This window comes from Homarus americanus, unplaced genomic scaffold (genome assembly GCF_018991925.1).
Source record: "Homarus americanus isolate GMGI-L3 unplaced genomic scaffold, GMGI_Hamer_2.0 scaffold39675, whole genome shotgun sequence".
Lineage (NCBI taxonomy): Eukaryota > Metazoa > Arthropoda > Malacostraca > Decapoda > Nephropidae > Homarus > Homarus americanus.
Window position 1 is genome coordinate 19,357,576 of NW_024736071.1, and position 26,704 is coordinate 19,384,279.

Sequence of the window (26,704 nt, forward strand, 5' to 3'; positions counted from 1 at the left end):
TTATTGTACCGAGTAAATACTTGTATATTCAAGAATGACTACTTCAGGTTCGTAGGAGCGAAAGCAAAAGATATGAATTGCCTGAGCATTTCAGAATGGAAATACAGTAGGCCCTTCAAATTCGCGGGGGTTAGGTTCTCAAAATGGCCGCGAATAACATTTGCTGACGGGGGGGGGGGTGATTTTTACTTGTGTACAAAGTAATGTATATTCCCTTTATGTGTTTGCCCTTCGGACAATTATTTCTTGTACCTGTATTGTATATATGTGTGGTGTGGGTAGACACGCACACACAAAACACATCAAATAAATAATAATGGGAAAATCCTCTCACAAATAATCAGAAACAAATGTAGTATTAAAAAAGTCGAGTCTACTCTCAAGTCTACTTCGTGCTTTATAAATAACAAAGTACGGAGTAGACTTGGGTAGAATCAACATTTTTAATACTACAATTGTTTCTGATTATTTGTGAGAGGATTTTCCCATTACAGTATTATTTATTTGTATGTGTTTTGTGTGTGTCTACACACACACACACACACACGTATATACAATACAGGTAAAGGAAATTACTGTCTCTAGAACGAATGGCTCCCTGTTCAGGCCGAAAAAATGCCGGCAACTTTAAAACCACCCGCAGACATTCTTGGGTACATCCAGGGGGTCATCCGCGAATAATAGAGAACCACAAAATAAAAATCTGTGAATTATCTGGGCATACTGTGTTAAATAAGCCCCAATTTTGCAAATGAGTTGTGTCTGTGAATGCCAGCAGTGCATAAATTGGTAAGTCAATGACAAAGTTGAAATGGTGTAAGGTGTTAAGAAATTACTTACACTAATACGTAGCAGCAACAGAGATCTCCATTTGTTTATACCTCAAATGAGTCTATGGAGTGTCAGTGTGGTCCATCCTTACGTAACGCCCCTTAGGCATATCCTACTGTCTGCCTGATTGCTAACTGATGGCAAAATTTATTCAAACAATGGGGGCTTATTATACCATTCCATAGTGAACAGACAGTAGGCAGTGGCAGTTGTATATGTAATAGAACAGGAATTGGAAAGAAACCATAAAACATCAGGTATTTTATAAGATTTATGCTCTGCTGCTGATTTTGAATTTCACAGATATTGTACTAATAATCTGATACAAAATATACTGTAATTGCAGTTGATTTTACATAAGTGAATAAGCAATCAGCTCCTGGTAATGACTATTTAATGAAAACTTTTATTTAATAAATAATAATATAAATTTCAATCTACAGTACTGTATGAGATTTGCTCTGGATTATTTATTTTTTAAACTTATATTCAATATTAAATACGTATGTATTTAAAAATTAACCTTTTCATTTAAATCTGAACCAAGAGTCTAACATAAGCCATTGCATAGCTTAATGTAACATGCACACTGAAGACATTTTTTCCTGTGTGATTATTGGTAAGAAGAGTTGTTAGTAGCACTAAAGTAGCTCCGTTTACATTTTTATATTCTTTTGACATCTCAAACATTAAGATGTACTTAATGACAAAGGCATTCCAAAAATAAAACAATTTAGTGGAGGTAATGTAAGTACGTAATAACAAAGTACTGTATATTTATACTTTCTTAACCCTCTCATGCACAAAATAAGCTATTAAGTTTCTGTGACCACAACAAAGGTCATATGGGACCACTCACAGGAAGTCTGGTCATCTTCGTTATGCGGCCTACTTATCCCACAAGATTTTTTTTTTTTTTTTGCAAGATTTATACAATACTGGCTTCATTATTGTTTTGACTTTAAAATATGAGAATAACTTATTTTTTCACTCTGAATAAAGAAAAAAAAATTCCCAATATCATATCTTCAATATTTTCTCACAAACCTACCAAAGTATTATAGTTATAGAAGCTTTCCAACGGTGGCTTTGGAATTTTTATGACTAATTGTGGGGAGTGGGAGGGAAAAAAAATTATAATGATGCGACCTACTAGCACAGTTGATGGGAGGAAACTGATGGTTAGCGGAACCTAACCCATGCTTTGGTACTTTTTGCAGTCATCTATGATGCACGAAAATTTTTCTGGCGAATCTTTTTTATGTTAAATGACAATTCACGTCTGATGCAAATTGTGTTACCCAATGATTTGGCACAATTTGTGTCATGATGTGTGAGGGTTAATCTCTCATTTTGAATATTACTGTACAGTACAGTACTTAAAGTTTTGAAGAAAAAATTACTATTGGTATCAGTTACCATTAACAAAATTCTCTTGAGCAATACAATTTTAATTGTTGTGTATTACAAGAGTTTCAGTAAAGGGTTTTATATACAGTACTTCCCAGTAACCTGGGAAGCCTTAAAAACAAAAAAGAAAACATGTATTTTATTGACTGTAGTGACCTACTGAATCCATCTTGAACCATTGATATTCATTTTCATGTCATCCGGAATCTCATTAGATGTATTTAGTTTTTTATATATATGATTAGAAGGAAGTGGTATTATTCATAAACAAATCCCGAAGGACTTTTTACATAGCAAAACTAGCCAACTAAAACTTTAAGTCTAATGTAGTTTTATGAAGTTCTGACAAATGTAAAATGCATTATAAAATGGTAAACATAACTCAAACCCAATTGTGGTCCATGTAAAGCTAGAGAAACCTAAAAAAAAAAAAGAAAAGGTAATTGTTATCCATGATAAATAGTACTGTAATATATTTTACAATGCTGAACCATGTTGCTAATCTCCCTGATTTATTCAACTTTCACTTGTCTTCCAAGAACTGTTTGCTTTTGTTTTTTAGTTAATTTGTACTTTTTGGTGCACTTTCTGTAATTTCATATTGAGGTTTAGTTATATTTTGTCAGCTCTTGACCGTTAGGTGAAAAATTTCCCCACTTTTTTGTGGTAAGACCTCAAAACTATGAATCATTCATATTAATAGTGAGAATCACAAAGAATTGAGCACCAAGGAGTGAGCTAAAAGAGAGTAACCTCAACCTGTCAACTCAGTGACCACTTTAAAAAGTACATTGATACAACATGCATTTTATATCTTGGAGGATCAAGTTTTGTTTTCTTTTTGTGTGTAATCTTTTCATAAAGGTATTTATTATTGAAACATACAACATATACAATATATATACAACAGGAAGTGATATTAGCCTAAAATACTCAGTTGGTTATAGCTTTAAATGCATCCTCTCTGAGATCATTGAGAAAGGATACAGGATTGTGGAACCGCTAAGTAAAATACTTTCTTTGTGTGTATTTCTATGCTGTGCCTCATGTTTGCACCTAGTCATATCTACTGCAAAGACTATATTTATCATAAGTACTTAAAGATGAAGACAGTTTGGGTCTAGTAACCTGTTGCCTCTTACTTGTACAGTACTGTATGTGGTACTGAACATAGCATGGGCTGTGTATGATGCTTATTGTCCTGTTGCAATGCTGCATTTACATTTTAGATTTTTTTTTATGTAGACATTCCATAGTACAACTAATTTCCCTTTAAAAAAAAAGAAGAGAAGAGCAACTTGGCGGTCCCACAAAAGTGTATGGATAAATTTGGAGACGTTGGGCAAGGGAGAGAGTTGGAAAGTTGATTTTAATGTAGATAAGGTATGACTGTATGATAAAAAGTTTGGAATCTGGAAACCTTTAAATGTACTGTACAAACAATGTAAGACTAAATTGTGGTAGAGTGCTGTGTTGTTTGTAATTCATGTGGGTATATTCTGGTTTACTTGGGATGTGTAAACACACCACCAATAAAGTATGTAATTGGGTATACTACAAGATTTTTTTTTAAGTCATTTAGGGGAAAAGTTATCAACATTTATTTCAATTTATTTTAATGTACGGTATTCATATAATGAAAGTCGTGACAATTTGTTTACTGATGCATATTCCTGTGAATTTTAATTTATAAATTCAATATTTTCTACAGTATAGTACTCACAAGCTGTGCCAAGTTTTCTGAAGTGAAAATTATACAGTACAGTATATCAAATATAATTGATACTTTTAAAGAATTTTTTTTTTTCCATACTACTACTCTATGGTTGAACTAAACTCAAGCTTTGCCTTGATATAAATAGTATATACTCCTTCCTTTCACCCAACCTGGTCTGCCCATGTACTTTACACCTGTTGAATGCCTGCTTACTCTGCCCCTACCAACTGCTGGGTGTGTATGTGCGGAAGTGCTATGCGAGTCCTAACTACAGGTACTACAAATTTTTATCATAACTTGTCTTAACTATTTATTGTTTTAAAAATATATTTTTTCTTGCCATGCCAAACTGTATATAAAGAAAAAGTCTAAGACAATTGTTTTTTATTTACCCAAAACTTTTAATGTCAAATGAATGGTATCATTTCCCTTATGAAATGAAATGCAGAAGTTTTTTAAATCATTAAAAATATATACTGTACTGTGTACTGTATATATACAGTATTTAAAGAAATTTGCTGATTTTACTTGTGGTTTTAGGACCAATTGTTAGTTATCCAGAGCAGCCTCGGCATCCACAATGCACACACTCTACAATCTTGCCCTAGAAAAAAAGACAAATATTATCCCTGCTCATAAGATATGATTGTATTATTGATGAGAATTTATATGATTCATTAACAGATATGAAGGAAAAAAGTCAAGACAGGTAGTGCACAAAACTGCAGTACAGTAGATGAGAGAAGTAGAGTACAGTAACAGCAAAACCTTGATACTGTACACCGGATTACTTGGGGCAGATCCCAATCCAGAAAATGCGAAAGTCCAAAAAAGACAAATCTATTGGGAGAGGGGGTTGGACATAACACTGCTTATTTAGAGTGCTTTAAAAAAATTACCAAATGACTAGAAAGAAAAAGGCAGAAGTAGGAAAAGAAATATGGGCAGCATTTGTTTTTTTTACACATTTAACTTTTCCATAAAATTATTGTGTACTGTAGGTCAGAAGTATGGACACTTCCAGCAGACACCAGAGTGTGAGTAGAGACTTTCAGCATTGTGTTTTTACCAGATAATTTTACAGGGAACTTATAGGAAAAACAATTAAAGAATTACCAAGTGAGAGAAATACTGTACTGTATTGGAAATCTGTATGAGGGGTATTCTTCCCAAATATGAACATCCTATCCCTAATACATGCTGTAGTTCTTTGTATAAAAGAAAAACAGGCAAAGGTATATGGACAAAAGCAACTACAGTCGGCCCTTAACATACGCGGGGGTTACGTAACAGATAGCCGTGGATGTTAAAAATCCGCGTATATGTTCTGCCCCCCAAAAACCCTGGCCCCCTCATGTCCTTATTTACCGTATATACCTGTGTGTAGTTCGAGTTTTTAAGACCAAATTATTTTGCAAAAAATTGGGGGTCGACCTCTAAAAGGGTAATAGTTTCGTTAGGTTGAAAAATATTTACCAGTAACTACCAGTAAACAATGGAAACGACGCACCAACGCACCACCAGCCCAAAGTAGCCAAATGCATGGTATGGTATACACAGGACGATGTAAAACAAAGTATTCATTTGTTAAAGTTTATTTATAGATACTGTACATAAATTTTTGTTCATTACATTTGAAACATCAATCTTTGTTAATTAAATTTGATACAAAAGAAAACTACGATACTGTATTTTCATTAAAATATTACATCACAAGTATATTTTACCTTAACTGTGACTGAATGAATATATTCTCAGAAATAAATATGGAAATGTAATATTTTGGCTGAAATGACGTACATATTACTGTACAGTGGAAACTGGGATAAAATTATGAAAACAATGACTTTCGCTTTCTTTCGTTGTTCAAAAGATTTTACCGTAATCGCTTTTCAAATGGTTGTCAGTTAAAAACTGTTGTACTCGTACTGTATTACAATAATATTCTATCCTATCATTAGCCTTATGATCCCACAATTGAAAACCATTCGAAAAGCGATTACGGCAACATCTTTTGAACGAAAGAAAGAGAGAGAGTCATTGCTTTCGTCACAATTTTATCCCACGCTCCACTGTAATACGTACATCATTTCAGCAAAAATATTACATTTCTATGTTCTCAGAAATAAATGGTAGTTTTGTTGAAACGTAATGTACAGTATTTAATATTAAAATGCAACAATAGTTATAAAAACAATTAATACACCCGAAATATACTGGCTGGCATCTCCACTCGTCCCTGCTCCTGCGTCCAAGGTCACCTCACCACTCCTCCCAACTCGCTCCCTCCCCTCCCTCCGCACCGTCACTACTGCCGACAACAAACACAAATGTTTTGTGAATAACTGCACCTCCACTTCCTATGTACAGTACTTGTACTGAACTGTACTGTGCTGTGCATTTTTACAAACAATAAACATGGCAAGAAAAGCTATTAAAAAAAAAGAGATAAGAATTTCACTTTACTGTACCGTACCTCTCCTCGGCGACAGGGCGGGGGGTCATCAGGCTCATCGTCACTCAATTCCATAACAGGTGGTGAAGTGGGGGCGACTGTGGATTCAGCTGCTACCTCACTGTCGCCAGTGATTGATGGTGTTAAATCTCTCCTTCGGTGATCAAAGAACATGGTGATGGGGAGTTGTCTCTTTCTTTCATTTCTTCCATGATGTTTTTGTATGGAGCGAAAACGTCATCCATCCCTCGCATGAATTTCAGGGCACGCACCATGGAGGGGTCCATACTATAGGCCAGGTTTTTCAGTGCCTCAATATTCCTGGTCATCTCCCCCAACTTCTCCAACGTTATTTCTTGGTGCTCTTCCTCATCCTCTTTCCCTTTCGCTTCCTCTTCCTTGCCTGAGTCTACTAACTCCTGTAGATCCTCCTCGGTCAGCTCAGTGTCGTGCTCTTCAATTAGCTCCCTAATCTCGTCCTCTGCCATGTCCCGGAAGCCTTCAGCAGCCACTTTCCTTGACAGTGCCAGGGTCTTTCTGAATATTTTCATTAAAATCCATCAAAATCAGTTTCCTTGTCATCGTCTTAAGCACCAAACAGCTCCTCCCAGTCTTCTCCTTGAACAGGGCTAGAGGGTACGCATTTTTCGAATCGTTTTCAATTAAAAAAAAGTTACAGCACATGTATATTTTACCTAAACTGTACCTGAATGAATATATTCTCAGAAATAAATAGTAGTTTTGCTGAAACGTGATGTATTTCAATGTAAAATAGGATAAAATACATGACGAAAACAAAAGACTTTACCTAACCTTCCAATGTTCAAGAGATGTTACTCGTTTTTTTAATAGTTTTCGGTTAAAATACTGTTATATTACAATGATATTATATTCATACTGTGCTTGATATACTACAGTCACGGAAATGTAATATTTTTGCTGAAATGACGTACGTATTACAGTGGAAAGTGAGGAAAACAACGACTTTCGCTTTCTTTCGTTCAAAAGATGTTACCGTAATCGCTTTTCGAATGGTTTTCAGTTAAAAAAACTGTTGCATCACAAGTGAATTAGGATAGAATATTATTGTAATACAACAGTTTTTTAACTGAAAACCATTCGAAAAGCGATTACGGTAACATCTTTTGAATGAAAGAAAGCGAGTCATTGCTTTCGTCACTTTCCACTGTAATACGTACGTCATTTCAGCAAAATATTACATTTCCATATTCTCAGAAATAAATAGTAGTTTTGCTGAAAAGTAATGCATTTTAATGTAAATTAGGATAAACTACATGAAAACAAAAGACTTTACCTAGCCTTCCGATGTTCAAGATATGTAACTCGTTTTTTTAGTAGTTTTCGGTTAAAATACTCTTATATTAGTGATATTCTATTCATACTGTGCTTGATATAATACATTCACGGAAATGTAATATTTTTGCAACTACAATGCTGATGTCAACACAAGCGTGGTTACAGCGAGACTGACTGAGTGAGGGAGAGCTATGCGTGTGTGTGTGTGAGGTTGTGGGAGCGGGCGGTGTCCCGTGTTCGGTGCCGCGCGCGAGTTGAATGGCACGCGATTTGAATGTACTTCAATTACTTCAATGTACAGAATATTCCTCCGGCGGGGCAATCCGCGTATTTGCGAATCCGTGTATGCTAAACCCGCGTATGTGAAGGGCCGACTGTACTTTTTTGTCCTGCAAATAATAAACATAGTCACATACCACACATATTTGTTATCAATTAATTAAAACAACATACCTCTTCAAGTTTGCTCTTGGGAACTCTGCATACACAATTAGTACCAAAGTTTGTGTCTCGTGCCTGGATACATCGAAGGCAGCATAGATTCTCATAACCTTGCTTGCGCCACTTTGCAATGAGATTCTGATCAGCTATCTTCTCTTTGAGACAATAATCATAAAGCTCTGAAATGCAGAAAACAGAGTGACTATTTCTATATGCAGGTCGAGGATCCCTAATCTAAAATTCTATAAAACAAAAAGCTGAGGGAATAATAACAAATATTATTAGCTAAGTTGAGAGTAGGAGAGACTGGGATGGATGAATTAAATAAAAAAATGGGTTCCCAGAGAGATGCAAAACTTTGAAAGATTGGTAAAAACAGCCTGAAAATTTTTAGAGTGGAGGACTGTTGTCGCTAACCCTCAGATATGAGGTTGTTACTTTGATTGTACCGTATGAAGGTATATGGGGCCGTGCCAAACCCTTTGTAGGTTAAACCCATAACTATAACAAAGATTGCAATGAAACACATGATAGCCTCAATAAGTTGCTCAACTCAATGTAGCATAAATAAATGCAGGTCAAGTCTGTAGAGCAGCTGGTTGGACCAGTCAGCTGACTTGGCTGCCACTACCTCCACAAAATCATCTTTACTGTAAAAATGTCCTAAAGTACGTACCAGGTTCAGGTATATATAAACACAACTAAACCAGCAACTGTATGTGGCAAGAAATGGTGGTGTTAGTATGTGGGAGAATGCCATTGCTGAAATTTACTCGGTTTTATCTACAAAACTACAGCAGTAGAGCAAACCAAACATAACTAAAACCTACAGTAATAGAAGAAGAATTACGCAAAATCATGTTTACCATAAAAATATCTTAACTGTGAGAGGCGGGAAGCGGTGGTGCTAGTGAGTGAGAGAGAATTTTATTGTCCAACTTTATTCAATGTTTTATACAGTGCTACAAAAGTAGATCGTACCAAACATTACCAAAACCTAAAGAATTTAAGAATACTGAACCAAAGCAAAAGAATGTTTAGTGTAAAATATATCTGAAATGCAAGAGGTAGAATAACAAGCAAACACTTTCAAAACAGAACTTTCCTGAAACCTTGTTTCAGACTATACTCTCTAAAGCAAGGGTTCCCAAGCATTTTCCACCATGACCCCATCTAGTGCTGTTGCCTATACAGTGCGACCACCAAGTCATTACATTAAATATAAAGATTCATAGGATAAGTACGGACATATTTTTACACGTATTTAACTGTAAAAACAAATAAAGAAAATATATTACATATTTGAGAAGTGTAAAAGCAAACACTGGCAGAAACAGGTTATAACTCTGTCATGATTACAGTATCATCATTTAGTGTTTTATACCTGGGGGTATAATTATGTGGTTAAGCAACATAAAATACAGTTTTCTTAGTTACAGCTCTGTCATATTTCATATGTAACATGTGTGCAGTATCATTTAATTAATCTTACTGCACGTTACATCAGTCATAATTAATTATCATTTAATACATTTTCTGTTTACTGGGGATATAATTATGTGGTGAAACAACATACTGTATGCTACAACTGTGTCATATTTCATATGACATGTGTATGTCATCATTTGATTAATTTTCTATACCTGGGGGTATATGAGGTTAAGCAACTTAGCCCACAATTTTCTAAGTAGAAGTATATAGGAGTGTGGAACTTCGATTGTGAAACATTTCATTGGGCAAGGAGAGTAACTGTGTTAATCCCTTGACCATAATATATGGTCCCGACTTAATGAGACAGCACCTGTTGGCCTTGTCCTTCAGTCCTTGACACCTTAATTAAAAAGAAATTAAAAATCACATGTGACTGCTGCAAGATTCAGTTGACCCCCTCGACCACATGACCTCTATGCGGCCTCGTATTTGGGAACCGCTGCTCTAAAGGACTCAGAATATTATCTTAATTGCTTTAATCAAGACACTGTATTTCATTAAAAAAGTTGAGGCTGAGTTACACATTGTGCATAAAGGTACAATACCATTAAGTTAATGACCAGATCCTTATGCAATAGTGTTAACTTGCAAGACAAGAACTCACTTAAAATATAATACTGTACTGCCAAAGACTACATTGCTATCGGTCTTCTCTGATCTAAGTATACTGAAAACATAGATCAGCATGGAGTTGTCCACTCAGCTAAATGTTGTGACTGAAACTGAGGAGTGCTGCAACTGCTACCTTGTTTGCATCCATGGTAATGGGTTGCAGAATGCAAATGTGCCACCAAATCAGACAAGGACTCTTAGCTCTCAGCTTAACTGGCAAGTGATTAAGTTAAGAGAAATATGATTACTGGATCATAGTTCCAGTGACACAAGTCAAGGATCTTGAAAACTGCAGAACATCAACTTGCAGACTTACTGAGGCAGTAAATGAGTTGCCTGATCTACTGTGTAGGGCAAACAACAATTGTCTGACAAGTTGATGTATCGCTCAGGAAGTAGGTAAATACTGAAATCTGATGAAGATGCAATGCTGGGTAAAGAGGGATTGATAATGTGGTATATAAATGAAGTGAGAGCCATGTGGACAGAAAAGCTAAAATAGACACAAATAATACCATCACCTAGGCTTCAGTCATCATGAGGACCCCAAAAATGTGGTAATACAGTAAGTCCTCGTATAACGTCGGCCCGCTTAATGTTGTTTTGGTACTACGTCGCTAATCTTTAGAAACCCAAAATTCGTTCAACGTCCCAAAGACTCAATATAACGTCATTTTTGCGTCATCACGGACTACTTTTCATGGCGCATCACCCTCTCGGAGCGCTACAGTACCTCTAACTCACAGAACATGACAGTATTCCCAAGCGACGCCAAGCCAGTCTCTGTTAGGCTTCCACATCATTCGTGTGTGCTTAAGTGTTTTTGCTATAAATACTGTACTCTAACCATTCGAAATGGCTTCCAAGCACCCATCAAGTGCTACTGATGCTAGTGTTGTGAAGAAGCAACACAAAACCATTAGCCTTGCTACAAAAATGGAGGAGGAACGCCAGTCAGAGCAGGAGGAGGCACCCGCCGAGTCTCAGTGACTCACCACCCTCTTCCTCCGCTCCACTACCCACCACACATTCACTCCACCACCTCCCCCCATCAATGAGTACAATACAAAATGATTTAGTTTTAAATACCTGTATATATACTATTTTCTATCAAAATGCCATTGATTTTCTGTATACAGTATGTAATGTTTTCATGGGGCAAAGGGAAGCTCAGGAACATAACTCCCGTATTTTATCTATTTCTTTTTGGGAAAATTGATTCGCTTAACGTTGTTTCATATAATGTCACATTTTCAGGAACGTAACCTCGACATTAAGCGAGGACTTACTGTATTTCATTTCAGTAATTGAAGGCAAACAGGTAAAACAATGTGAGAGAATAGAATAGGAATATATGACAGAGGTCTCAATGGAAGACTCCTTAGAAATGTGCAAAGATCCTTATGTCTAGATTCGGAAAAAGTCAACCACGGAACTCTATAAAGATGTTTATATAGGGAGATAGAGCAAAAAAAGCAAATACTGCATTTACTTTATAGCGATTTCATTGGAAATTTGTATTCTTCGAGTTTTTCTGACTTTTCAACTTCAGGTTTGGCTCTTTAGGTTCCATTGTTTTTCTTTTGTCTTGTCAAGTTTGGTTAAGTTATGTTTACGCACAGGGGGGTCCAGGGGGTGAAGCTCCCCTGAATAGGAGGTTAGGTCAGGTCCTTCTGGTTTCTCTAGTTAGGTTAGGTTAGACATGTACATTATACTGATATTTTAGTCGTTAGGTTAGATTCTTGGTGATCTTTTTGTTTGGCAAAAATTTTTTCTCCTTCACTATTTTTGCAGGGTTCTTGATAAAATTAAGACCTTTTTTCTATTGAAAAGTTTCCTAAATTGGCTACTTAACACACTCTTTTAAAGTTTTCTGTAACAGTTAGGTTAGGTTAGGTTTGGTTTCATCAGTTTTTACCCCGTAATTTCCCTGTACAGTATTTCAAAGCCCGGCCCATTTAGTGTGATCATAGTTGCATGTTTTAAGTGAAATTGTAAAATAAAAATAACTCGTCAAATATAAATTTCCAATGAAAACACTACAGAGTATTTTTTTTTTGTCTATCTCCCAATTCTTTGCCAATCCTTACCTATGTTGGAGAATCTGAGAGACAACTTTGCCTTGTTGCAAAACATGGGATATAGTGTACAATACAGACCCTATACTGTACATATAACAATAACATGTTGATCAATTTTACCATACATTTTCTTAACTATTACCAGAATAAAATAGATTATTATACTGTACTACCAATACCACCTGGATTATATCTTACCTCGACTGATAGCTTTCCTGCGATAAAAAAGGTCATAGATATAGCGAGAGCGCTGATGATGAATGCGGAATATTGGCCAGAGAGACTCCACTTTTCGCTTGCCCTCGTGTGACTCTGTTTCCGCTGAAAATAATAATATTGTTTCATTAAACATTACAATACAATATATACAGGATGTACTGTACAGTACTGTATTGTACTTTAATTTGAGCTGTAGTAAGTTAATTACAAAAGAATAACAAGTGCAATAAAAATACAGTAATCTCTTTTAAAAAGCAGTACGTACCTGTACTGTATATATACATACAATACAGTAAGTCCTCGTTTAATGTTGCCCCCGACAAAGTAGTTTCGTTATAACGTCGCTACTCTTTAGATAAGCATGATTCAGACAACGTCCCGCCGATTAGGTATAACATCGTCATGGACTATACTTTGTACTGTGCATCACCCTCTCTCACCCAGTCAGAGCGGGAGGAGGAGCCACCCTCCTCCTCTCCCGACCTCCTCCTCTCCACTATCCACCACACACTTGCTTCACCTCCGCCCATCAGTGAGTACATTACAAAATGAATTAGTTTATTTATCTTTTTGGATGTATAATATATACTATTTACTATAAAAATTCCATTGAATTTATGTATATGTAATGTATTTTATGGGGAAAAAGAGGCTGGGGAACGTAACTCCAGTATTTTATCTATTTCTTATGGGGAAAATTGATTCCGTTAAAGTTTCCGTTAACTTCGGGGTTTTCAGGAACAGAACCACGACGTTAGCGAGGACTTACTGTATATACAAGTGATATCTACATGGTGCAGAGTACTTCCAAGAATGAGATTTCCGGGTAACGAGACGACTCTCAAAGCCGTAAAAAATCCATCATCCCCAGAATTTTCCGGGTAATGTTTCCTAACTTGTAAAAATGTTAAGAATCACTTTTGAGTTTATGGATCCCTCCTCACCTGAACACCGAAAACAACACCAACACATACTAAAAACCGAAAACAAAACTATTACCTACTAAAAATAAAAAACATGAATAAGGTAACTTTTTTTTTTAGTTTTAGGATCTTTAATGGTTAGGAAATGTTAGGTCAGGTTTTCAAAAGTTTGTTTAGGGTTTTATTAGTGTTTAACCCCATATTTTCCCTCTACTTCAATGCCCTGCCCACTTTAAATAAGTAATACTGTTGATAATTTATCGGCTAAAATACTCAAAATAATTTAAATTTCTGACAGAAGAGCTATACAGTATAATATTTTTTTCTTTCTCCCTACATAAGACTCAATATATTAGTAGGTGTTGGCAACTTCTAAATATTTAGCAATTTAGGGATAAAACATGGTGAAAAGTTGATAATGATGTCTCTACCTGCTTTGTATGTGAAAAAAAAATATTTATCATAAATACTCCTCCGAAAAAACTGCCGACTCAGCGTATGTTTACCAAAGAACCTATTGTCATCCAGACGTACAAAATATGTGCTAAAACGAATATTAACAGTACACTATTTTTGGGTTATTTTTACTTTAGGACATGAGTTCCTATGGGTTGACCAATACGTTTTTCCAGTGTGTTTTAGGCGAATCTTACCTTCGTTTTTGCCGGCAATTGCTAGTTTCCCCCACACACACACACACACACACACACACACACACACAATAATGGAGGAGAGCCTGGGAAATCATGGTTTTTGGGTGGGGGAGAATACAAAAATGAGTCATCTAACCTAACCTAAATGTTTCAGTAGTTTAAAACTTTGGGGTGCGCCATGTCCGAAAGTACAATACCTTAGTTAGATGTGGGTAGAATGATCATCTTTCGTAAAACTTAGCAATAAACTTAAAATAATCATAGGAGCATGAATCACACCCAACCTCCACCACGGCCATTATCAGACTGGTCATTGAAATTTAAATCTGCACCCAGGCTGCTTTCTTTGAAAAAATTCAAATGTGATTGGTAGAAAAAAATTTGAATGATATCGAGACATCATTGGTCACGACTGGATGACATCAGTCAATATTGCGCATGTGTGATGCATAATTAACTCGGTTTCATGCAGCTGACATCTCTTCACAGACGAAGACTGAAAAGTACGTAAAATCAATTAAATTCAATTGTCTCTATTTTCCATTTCCGACTAGTATAAATGGAGTTTAAAATGCTCAGAATAGGGAGACCTAAATGTTTCAGTAGTTTATAACTTTGGGGCTCGCTATGTCCTAAAGTAAAATAATACCTATTTTAGATTAGGTTAGGGGTTGTTTTTTTTATTAATCCCTTGGCGACAGGGGTCTCTGTTGAATTTTTTTTTTTCGTATAAGCTAAATATGAGACTCAACCCCTGGGGCCATAATGACTGTCCTATCACAGTAATGAGTTACCTTCTCTCATCTTCTGGTCCAGCTCCTCTAAGGTTGGCTCTATTAGCTCCCATCCCTCTGGTGGGGGTTTCCTGCTACGACGAACTTTTGGCATGATACTTATACACCTGCTGTTTTCCTTCTTGTTCTTTATGTGCAATTCTTATTATTATTTATATGATATTCTTATATCTCATATGCAGAGGTTTTTGTCAATAGGAACACAGGCAGACCCTACACAATGATCCACTCCAACCTGTGAAGGCAAAAAAGACTAAAGTTAAAATTATTACCACGAACAGAATCCACTGGTTTGTTTTTTAAAAGTAATGAACTAGCACTAAATAACTTCATCCAACTATCAGTATCTTTGGCGCGTCATAGCAAGTTAGATTTTGGTTGTTTCAAAGAAAAAATTAACGGTTTAACAATCTCATTCGCGGTACATTTTTAACACACGCTATCTTGACTACTTGTAGCTAAACGTAAACACTGTGGTAGACGGTGTTAACACATTACGTCCACTTTCCTTTACCTTAGAATTTAATTTCTTTCATCATCGATTTACCGAAATAAAAATATAAAATTCAATGTACCGTCTAGGTAATCATTTATAACTTAATTTTAATGCAGGTCAAGTCAAACCCAAAGGTGTTTTACCACTAAGCGAGAGTAGGCGTAAGGGACCCCGAGGCTTGAAGGACATGGTGGAGACATTGACCAAATTCTTTTCCTCGGTGTCCACAAGAGAGGATACGAACAATTTTCCTGCGTTTGAGGATAGACTGTTAGACACAGCGCTGACCCACATCGTGTTCTCAGAAGAGGGTGTAAGAAATAAATTGTCAAAATTAAAGGTCCGAAGCCTGATAAGAGTCCCGGCCCTGACATGGTGCATCCCAGAGTGTTAAGAGAGTTGGGTAACAAGCTTACTGAGCCCCTGAAGAGCCTGTTCTGTAAATGCCTGGATGAGCAAAAGGTCCCCAGTGATTGGAAAATGGCTTATGTGAGATCTATTGTGGGGTACGGGAGGTTTGGTTCACTCAGGATGGGATGGAGAAAGGAAACTCACAATGTGCTCTCTGTATACATGTTGTATTGGATGTACAATGCAACTTGGTGCTGGGAAGGCAGCATGGTTACAAGCGTGATGTAGAGAGAGCTGGTTGGTGAGGGTGCTCAGAGGAGGACAGCTTGTGGGTCACCATGCTCGCCGGCGGGAGCGAGGACCGCCAGGCAGGCGGAGGAGGAGGAGGTGTTGCTGGCTGGTTGGTGTAGGTAGAAAGAGAGAGATCACCACGAGGTCAGGTCTTAAATAGCGGGGGTTGGCGTGGCTTAGTAGTTGACCCCAGCTCCGTGGGCGGCGCTGGTTGACCTAGACCACGAGGCATACACAGGGGAATTCGTGGGGTCGGCTATGCAGCGACAAACAGCGTTTGTAGGGGAGAAATCCACTACAATACTTCCCCTTCCCTCCAGGCGGTGTAGGAGACTTGTTGTCTGCAGGGTTGCATAGCACATGTGAGGCAGAACGGGCGGTGCATGCCTCATGTGAGACAACGGCGATGGCGTGGATGAGTCGGCCGCAAGAGACAAGTGTCTAGATACACAATATCTGTGGGAGTAGAGAGGGAGAAAAAGGGTGTGTGGAGGCGATGAATGTTGTGCTTCCCTCACGGCAGGTACAGAGTCGTCAGATGCGCCTGCTGGGGTGTGTGGACCTGGGTCAGGAGCAGGGGCTGCGTCAGGAGAAGCGGATGAGGGCTCGTTATAGCAGCTGGGTCCACGACAGCAGCAGGGTGCAGGACATTAGCAGGGAGTACCTGAGGGAGAAAAGAGGGGTGTGTGGGTCCGCACTCAGGAGCAGGGGCCGCGTCAGGAGAAGCGGCAGGGGGTACTGCTGGGCCGGGGCGGCGTCTGAGGCAGGACGGGTGTGTTGGGGTCGGTAGGACGTGGTGCTTGGGGCAGGAAGAGGAGCTGGTGTCTGCTTAGAGAAGTAGTGCTGCTCTAGGGTGTCTAACCTGCGGTGTAGAGACAGTAGCTGTAGAGCCGATGAGAGCTGCTTCTGGGTGGATAAGCCAGTCTTCCATGTTGCTTGAAGACTGGGAGAGTGATCTGTTTCTCCTCCATCCTGTGCGAGTGCGAATCTCCGGGGTCACCATTTGTGGGGTATGGGATGTTTGTGTTCACACTCAGGATGGAATGGAGAAAGGAAACTCACAATGTGCTCTCTGTATACATGTTGTATTGGATGTACAATGCAGCTTGGTGCTGGGAAGGCAGCATGGTTACAAGCGTGATGTAGAGAGAGCTGGTTGGTGAGGACGCTTAGAGGAGGACAGCTTGTGGGTCACCATGCTCGCCGGCGGGAGAGAGGACCGCCAGGCAGGCGGAGGAGGAGGAGGTGTTGTTGGCTGGTTGGTGTAGGTAGAAAGAGAGAGATCACCACGAGGTCAGGTCTTAAATAGCGGGGGTTGGTAGTTGACCCCAGCTCCGTGGGCGGCACTGGTTGACCTAGACCACGAGGCATACACAGGGGAATTCGTGGGGTCGGCTACGCAGCGACAAACAGCGTTTGTAGGGGAGAAATCCACTACAACGTGACCGGTCGCCCAAGCGGCTAACGAGCCGATCAGTGGTGAAGAGGATAAAAGTAAAAAAGTAAAGTATTTAAATCAGTCAACAGACCCAGTTCATGGATTTCTCGAGGGCGCTTGACAAAAAATCCTTGAGTAAAGTGATGAGAAGGGCTGAGGCAAGAGTTCCCAGCCTTTTTATAAACTGGTAATGATGTTGGTATATGAGTTCACGAGTTGTTCTTATTAATATTAAATGTTCTGAAGTTAAAAACATAAATTCAAAGTACAGTACACTATAGCATTTTGTAATACTGTGGTGGTTTTAATTCTGTACATCACAAAGATATGAAGTTTATAGAATTTTACACCAACATTATCTTAACTCAAAATTTGATGAAGTTTTTGTACTGATGGTGTGCACTCCAACATAGTCAACACGTTCAAAATATCAGTACAATATTTTTAACTGATGGTAAAACTTTACTCAGTGCTCGATTAATGTGAGAATTAAGGAAATATATTTTAACTGTTTTATGATACCATGTTTTGTTTAAAAATTACTCCATCATTAAATATAGTCTTTTGGGGAGTATCGATGGACGGCTACTAAATACAGTACATAAATTAGATGACGATAAGCATTTTTTTTAGAGCATTAGCCATAAGATATGTTATATATCTATTTAAAAATGCACCATATCTAAATTATGATTATTTAATTTTGGGTTTAAATAAAGAGATAATGCAAGCTGAACATTATTTTTAAAGTTAGTTACCCAGTATTCCCACACATATGAAATATTTTTCCCGCGCTCAGCAACATGGCGGGTGAGTGCTCCTCTCTGTATTTCACACTCACTTAATCCCATAACAAACATTTGTGTACTGTGTAAGGTAGTTTCCGATGTTTTATTTAATTCCTGTGGTATTTACTCCACCTTGAACAATTAAGGGAATATCAGAACAAGTTTTGACATCTTCTGTTTAAGGAATTACCATCGTAATACTTTGCTGTTTCTGAGAGGGAACAAGAAAGAACATTTCTTTGTATGTTGATATAAGTACAAGTTGGTGGGAATGAAAGGTAAAGTACTGTAGTAGGAGTATTGGTCGTCCAGGGATGAAGTAATTTGTGAAATTCCAACAAACCCAAGTTGTACAGACGATAACTTGTTCAATTAATTTTATATGTTAAAGTCATGCATTTCCCTATTAACATACAACACAGGTAAGATAAAACAAGTAGAACCACATATATAGGATACTTAAGGTGTCATGTATGTAGGACTAATATACTTGTACGTATGTTGGCCTTAGGAGTAATTTTCCAATACAGGTGAAACATAGTCATCGAGAATGTCTACTATGTTTAAAAATGAGTACTTAAGTAATCCAGAAATATCATGACCATATCAAAGACCATACCAATGTCAATGTTGAATGGGTAATAGTAAAGGCACAGGATATAGGTACGGCAGCTGTGTGCAAAACATAGCGTCCAGAAAATGCCTCAATTTTCACCATATCATAGTAAGTTCTTTCTGTTTAATATACCGGGGAAGTTAGGTAGGTTTGTTTGGTTAGGTTGGTTAGGTCTGTCCTTCATACCCACAAATGTTAAGTAGTGTTTATTTTAAAAATATCAAAGTTTTAACATATTTCCACAAACTTCAATAGTGTCCACTATAATATAACAATGAAAATCCGGTATTTTTATAATTATTTACAATCAATTTCGCTCACAGGTTAGTCCTAAATAATTACCGTATTTTTATATTAGTGCACCGTTCTATCTAACCCATCCTAATCGGAGCCCCCTTGGACCCCCCTCCCCCCATTAGGTTAGGTGGGTTGGGTTAGGTTAGGTTAGTTTTTGGTGATTTTTTTTATTTATATTTTACACATTTCTAATGCCCAAAGAAACTACGGTGCACTACTATAAATTGACCAACGTCAATATTTATTGATATGGCAGCGTAATGTGCATGAGTGGTGGGTAAACTATATAATGATAGTGGTAAATATTTAGTAGTTGCCAACACCTAATTGACTTTTGAAAATAGGATTTCATAGTGTAAATACAAATATGACCTTCATTGCCGTCAGAAATGAGCAGTAGTTGAGATCTTGAAAAAAGAAAGCTGATGGTCAAAACCTAAAAACTTAAAAAAAAATGAAAATAAAAACAAAACTAACCTAAGCCTACCTAACCTAACCTAACTCCTAGTGTGTAAGAAACCTACCTTAAGTAAGAGATATAGGAGATAGTGATGCAACTTGAATGGGGAAGTGGTGTCTTTGTCAGTATCCATCTTTTACCACAGTACCATGCATGGGTATCTACACAGTACTGACACTGAATTACATCTCGGACACTCTACAAATGAAACAAGAACACTGTGAGCCCTAAAAATGTCAACAGCGGCTGCTTCATTGTCCAAAATGCATGTAATAATGCGCCAGCCAGCTAATGTACAGGGGTCCGACTAATTACCCAAATGTACCCAAATGTAGCCGCAATGAAGTCAAATAATGGTCCTACATGAATAAATAGGACTGCCAATCACTTCTCGACTGGTATTTGGTGTCACGAAGTCACAAAAAATTGGTAAACTTAATTTAATCTGAGTTAATAGATCGAGTGCATGTACCTAACCTAACCTAACCTCGACTAGTATTTGGTGTCACGAAGTCACAAAAAATTGGTAAACTTAATTTAATCTGAGTTAATAGATCAAGTGCATGTACCTAACCTAACCTAACACAACACAACTCAGATTAAATTAAGTTTACCAATTTTTTGTGACTTTATGACACCAAATAATAATCGAGAAGTGATTCACAGCCCGATTTACGCTTGTACGACCATCATTTGACTTCATTGCGGCTACATTTGGGTAATTACTTGCTCCCTCGGTCCATGCACGCGATCTATTAACTCAGGTTAAAGTAAGTTTTCCAATTTTTTGTGACTTTGTGACACCAAATACTAGTCGAGAAGTGATTAGCAGTCCGATTTATTCATGTAGGACCATTATTTGACTTCAATGCAGCTACATTTTGCTACATTTCGGTAATTAGTCGGACCGAATGTACAGTCTCGTTCAAGATTCTTCGAACACTGCTGGAGACAGCTGGCAACTCAATGTCGTTTGTTTACTATAATATGTAGTAGAAATTATGAATGAATGTAAAAGTGATCGGTGATTAGTTACTTATTTCCCCATTGCTTAATTGATAGTTTGGCTTTGTTGTTTCGTATTATATTATACTATGTACTATAGTAAACAAACGGCCTGAAGTTGCCAGCTGTGTTCGAAGAATCTTGAACGAGACTGTATATCCTACTCACACAGTCGCCATTCCAACTGCCGGCTAATGGATACCTGCGCTGATTGGCGTATGAATATTACGTCACATCAGCACTCCTGCTGATTGGCCAAATATTATATAATAAAAGTTAAAATAGCTCGAAAACTATGAACTTCCAACCAAAGTGTTGTAGACTAAATTAACCGTGATGGTCACTAAGATGTCCTTTCTGACTAAGCTAACCTACTGCTGCCATATGGCATCACAAAAATTGTGACCAAGTCCCAGGTTGCTGATCTGACTTTCTGCCTCATTTACACACAATTGCAGGGTCTCAATTGTTTCTCTTACTTGACAACATGACATACTTATAGCATTTCTAGCTATTGATTTTATTTTTTTTTTCTTTATAGTTCTTTATTATTATTACAGTGTTATAATTATTGTTATCATTATTATATTATTTTCATTTTTTTTATTTACTATGCATAATTATTACAATTTCGCCCCCCAGGCCCCGATGTGGGTCAGTGACCTGTGCCCGTGTGGGTTAATCCACGCAAAAAAAAACAAAAACAAAAAAAAACTAGAATTATTGTTTTGGTTGTGCACCTATTTGGAAGTTGAAATTATGCTTCACTGATGGTTTTTGATGTGTTTTGAACGATTCTGACCTTCATTTTTACTGCAAATCACTATTTTAACTACCCCCTCACCCTCTTATCCAACAAATATGGGGGGGCCCTCCAGTGGGCACCAGGGGTTTTGGGTGGGGGGAAATCACAAAAGCAGTAATTTGCAATAGAATTGAAGGTCAGAATCGTTCTAAAAACATCAAAATGATTGGAAAAACATAATTTCAACCTAACCAAACCTAACCTACGGTAACCGGTAAAATTTGGTCACAACACTGCTTCTCGACTGCAACCTAACCTACTGCTTGGAACCAGTCGGCTAACCTATATCTGGATGGCGTAAATATAACCGCACTCATCCTACTGCGTGCACCTAGTTGGCTAACTTATGTCCAAACAGCGAAATAATATCCGCACACAGCCGAGGGTTAACATAATCTAACTTATCCACCTTTGTGCTTACCATAATTAGCCTCAGATGACTCGAAGTCGGGGTCATCGGGGTCTTCCTCGTCATCCATAGGTCACACTAGCCACTGTTTGTCAGACTGCCGGGGGTACAGGTTGCTGGCAGTGATGAAGAACTGGTGTACAAGAAAAAACATAGGTATATATGGAAGAGGTATTTACTGGATGTATGGCTGTTGTGAAATAGAAAGACCAAAAAAAAAAAGGTTGTAAGTGTTTGGACAATTATAGTAATGTCGGGAGATTCCTGATTCAAAGAGCTAAATGGTGGAGTAAACCTGAGCAAATAGTACATCGAGGTTGACTTGCCAGAAAATGGGAGGAGAGGATATTTTCCACTAACAAAATTCATTCTATTGGATTAGAATTTGTAAAAAAAAAAAATGGGGGCAGCCACTGTTTGGCTGGAGCATAAATTTACTCATTACAAATTTCTTGATGATATGCACTGCATATCAAGGAATTTGTATACAGTACTGTACTGTATATTATACAGTACTGTACAAGTATAGAAAACTGAGTAACAACACCAGTTAGTTTGATTTGGACATGAATACCCCTGTAATTAAATAACCTACCACTCTAGTGAATAAAGTTGTCTTTTTGCTAGATGTGGATCCACCACTAAGTGATCATAGCCAAGATAACTTTAACCAAATTCTTCCTTATTGTTAATCCATTCATAAATGAAGCCATTACACAGTGATTACTGAAGTAATGTTTGTTGTATTTCAGGTTAATTTGGTTGTAGGTTATTGTTCTGTCATTTGTGTTCATTCCACTGCCTAATGGCGGAAAAACCTGCCACTCCAGAAAAGGCACTTTTTTATTATTTAATTTCTATTTTAAGTACTGTATATACAGTACTGTGGTACAGGGTCCAATAGTTAAGTGTTCATGCAAAGTTGACCTTTTTTATGTAATGAATGAGAAAGCTCATGTACTGTGTTACTGATTAGGTAAATATTTTTTTTTTCTGGCAATTACTGGTACATTAATTGGCAGCTTGCTGCCAGCTCTGAACAACAATGGTTGAGGACAGACATCAATGTTCTTTTTTGCTTTCAGCTATCATTTACATGAATATTGTCTACTACTTTGCAGGTGTGTCAGGAATAGCCAAGAGTTCCCTCCAGTACTACGTCATTGACAGTAACGAAGCACTTGAGTTCAAGCTTGGTAAGTTGTATACATGTTAAAGTTCATGTACAGTATTGTATAAACGAATGTTTTTTTTTTCTTCGGAAAATAGAGAATTGGCAATTCTATTCTAGTTATATTTCAGAAAGTTATAAATACTATACAAAAACAGCACAGTATATTTGGAAGGACCCCTTTTCTACCAATAATCCATTATGTGGGAGATAAATACAGTAAGAATAGTGGAGACAGTGGTAGCCAGATCAATTGACTGTACAATGTATACTGTACAGTGATCCCTCGGTTAACGAAATTTCGGTTATCGAATTACCTTCCATAAGATTCTTCACTTCGGTTAATGAAAAAATTTTGGTTAACGAATTCCTTACGAATTTTTCCCAACATGTTTTTACTTGCATTTGGCTGCTCACCAGCTGTAGTATTAGTCCGCCAATACAGTAATAGGTTCTAGGGATTAAATTCGTTTCCATTTTAGTAAATATCAGGTAGGTTGTACTATTCAATAATTTTAAAAGTTTAATATTAAATTTTTTAGTCATTTTAGCAATTATTGAACATAATTGAAGTACAGGAAACTAGTTTTTTGCGCGCCAAACAGCCACTCAACACACCAAGCTTGGCGTCAGTTTGCTTATCGGTTCAGAGGAAGGAACATCTTGTTTAAGACCCTTCAACATAAACACTTTTTTTCTGTGTTTCCAGTCAAATTATTGGTCATTTTGAAGTTTATTTTACATATTGACAATATATAATGCAGTGCAGTGTTGATTTAAAGAAAATAATCTTGAATTACACCAAGTGAACTAAAAAATTTTGGGTGAAATGGCGGCATGAAGCATGGGGTGACTTCTCTTCCACCCTAATGCCTTCTCTTCTTCCTTCTCCTTCACCCCCATTCTAATTCCCATCATCATCATCATCATCAACAACAACCAGGAGCCTTCTACATGCACACCTCAAAGTAAGTTTACTTTACTGCATTTATTTTTAGTTTGTATGTAATTTTCGGTGAGCTGGAACCAATTACCCAAAATCCCATTGAAACAATGGTCTCGGTTAACAAAATTTTCAGTTAACGAACGACCTTCTGGAACGAATTGTGTTCGTTAACCGAGGGACCACTGTAGTAATTAACATTTTGTATTTTGCTTGTGTATACAATACTGTAATGTACACAAATCCATTACTGAATTTTATTTACATAGCTGTATATACAGTAAGACCCCCTTAGTTGGACAATGTGGGGCTCATGCTAGTCTGACTTATCCAAAAGTTGGATTTATGTCCCCCCTCCCCTGTAATTTCAACCACCATTTTGCTGACACTTCACATCCAAAAACAAAATTAAAGTTAACAATGTTCATTTACAGATGAATTTTGAAGTTATTGTAACAGACGAATCTTGATGAATCTTGAGTTGGAGGACAAAGAGGGCCCCTTAAACTTACTTTACTGTAGTTTCACTTATACTATTTAGTTTCATTTATATTTATCTGTACAGTTACAATTAAAACTAGAATTTATTTCTTGGTTTAATCACTGTCGGAATCGGGGATGTAAGGTGGCAGATCGGGGGTTACCACCAATTCTGAGTTTGAGGTGTAGGGTGAATAATGGCAGACTCACAGATCCAAGTCCGACTAATGGGGATTTCCGACTTATGGAAGTCCGACTTAGGGGGGGTTCTTACTTACATTGTACATATTTGTTAATGAAGGATACAAGTTTTCATATTTATTTCCAGAGTTACCGATATGTACAGTACTGTATTCATATTTTGAGTACAGTATTTCACAATACAGAAATCTTCCCATTAGCCAGAATCTTCAATCCCAAATATTTATTCTGAGAAATTCCAGGAAAAATATCTCCATTTCGGGCATGTGCATTTCCAGAAAATTCCAAGAAAATCTCTGTTCCGGGCATGGGAATGAATTTCCAAGAGATTAAATGTTTCCGACGTGGGTATGCGTGCCGAGCTTGTGGGAGGGTATGCTCAGAGTGCTTGTGAGCTACGATTGACCACTACTGTCATGTGACTGCTTGGGATGCCTCAGATTGGCTGATGTATCTCACAGCCTGTTTCCTCAAACTCTTCCATCATGACACTCTTAGTTCATTGTCTGCTGCCATCGTATAACTTGTTCGCACGCTCACTGCTGTTTTCACATACGATCTGTATTTTTCAGTGCTGTACTGTGCATTACTGTACCAGCATATAATTGGCTAAGAATACCGTTAAATCAGTGCTAAGATGTACTGTAACAATTTATTACAGTTGCATATACTGTACTGTACATTTAGTAAGTGTGAAAGTACTATATGTACAGTACTGTACTGTACATAGCAGAGTGGACAGTGTATGTACAGTATACAATGAATGTACACTCAGTAAAAAAGTATCTTTCAGGAAGGGTCCAATGAATTTTGAATTGAACAATCATGTTGTGTCGCTAGGGATGGTAGGCGTAATTGTGAGATATTTCCTACCTATTATGGTAGGCTTAATTTAGTTATTTCATTCAAAATATAAAATGAGTTTGTTGCAATATGATTGGTGAAAAACTGTATGCCTCATGGGCCCTTATTAAGAACCTTCGTTCATTATGTCATTTTGTTTCGCACAAGAATTTTAAAGATACAATAGTTTTTTTTTTCTGAGCGTACAATCCCTCCTTCATGGAGGGAGAGGAGAGTGACAGCAACACCTGATACAGGACAAAGGCAAGCCATTCTGTATCATCATATCACCATTTGGCTTGGCTGCACAAGCTCAAGATGACAGCATCTGCTGGTGAGTACAGTACAATACAGTATAGTGTATACAGTACAGTATTGTACTACTGTAGTATGTTTTCATTATTTACTGTTTATTGTATGTGTACATTGGTGTCTGCATAAAAAATACAGCTCTGTGTCTGTCCATGAGTAATGTGTAGTTTAGACCTGAGGAAAACTTTCCCCAGTAATGTCCAGAAAAAATCCAGGGACATGCAAATTTTTCCAAGGATGAGGAAATTCATATCCACTCGGAAATCTCTCAATCCCGGAACCGCTCTTCACCAGTTATTCCAGCTAATGGGGATATCACTGTACTGTACCTGCATTGTACTGATTCTTAGAAACTCCTTTTATACCAACTGAATTTGGTTCCAATACAAATAAAAAATATTTTTTTTACTTTACTTGAGTGTAAGAGATTTTAGTTTTCTCTAAAGTTTCTTTGTGTAAATAGAGGGAAAAAATAGGAGGGTTGTTTCTTAAAGTAGAGCTGTGCAATGAAAAACTTTATTTTTTAGAAATTTTGTGGATAAGCAAGCCCTTGAACCCCTTGCATGGGCTCTTTCCCTTACTTTTTTATGGATTGTAAATTGCTGATAAATATTCAATATAGAAATTTAATTTTATTTCTTCATTGTACAGGATACTTTACTGTACAATCTTACCAAAGTTTGTTCACATACATGTTACTAATACTGTAAATGTCATTGTTGCAGTGCGTTCTCCGGCTGATATTGATGATGAGGAATCAACATTCAAGCCTGACATGTCTCACCAGGTGTATGGTGACAGGTGAGCTGCTGCCTTCTTTATAAACCTTGTTCAGTTCACACTTAACAAACCAG

The 26,704-nt window shown here is 37.3% G+C and overlaps 2 protein-coding genes across 2 annotated transcripts in view; one reads left to right on the plus strand and one right to left on the minus strand.

Moving 5' to 3' along the window:
• The window catches only part of LOC121871881 (adenylate cyclase type 9-like), a 159,655-nt gene that overhangs the window by 95,605 nt on the left and 37,346 nt on the right, over positions 1 to 26,704 (plus strand). The window contains exons 12-13 of the mRNA XM_042374467.1: positions 23,022 to 23,096; positions 26,576 to 26,651. Of these exons, the coding sequence (XP_042230401.1) occupies positions 23,022 to 23,096; positions 26,576 to 26,651 (151 nt within the window). The remainder of the gene's footprint in view (positions 1 to 23,021; positions 23,097 to 26,575; positions 26,652 to 26,704) is intronic.
• Positions 1,085 to 15,438, minus strand: LOC121871882 (protein BUD31 homolog). Its single transcript, XM_042374468.1, has 5 exons — positions 15,370 to 15,438; positions 14,945 to 15,179; positions 12,554 to 12,676; positions 8,184 to 8,350; positions 1,085 to 4,562 (listed from the first exon to the last, which is right to left on the minus strand). Exons 2-5 carry the CDS (start codon positions 15,036 to 15,038, stop codon positions 4,512 to 4,514), a joined length of 435 nt encoding a protein of 144 aa, XP_042230402.1. The 5' UTR covers positions 15,039 to 15,179; positions 15,370 to 15,438; the 3' UTR covers positions 1,085 to 4,511.

Bases quoted from the DNA above. Each gene is read 5' to 3' on its own strand.
- LOC121871882 (XM_042374468.1), bottom strand. From the start codon at position 15,038: ATGCCAAAAGTTCGTCGTAGCAGGAAACCCCCACCAGAGGGATGGGAG. The intron at 8,351-12,553 runs GTAAGATATAAT...TCTGCATTTCAG, and splicing joins CAGGAAAGCTATCAGTCGAG to AGCTTTATGATTATTGTCTC. The intron at 4,563-8,183 runs GTATGTTGTTTT...CTTTTTTTCTAG, and splicing joins CCAAGAGCAAACTTGAAGAG to GGCAAGATTGTAGAGTGTGT.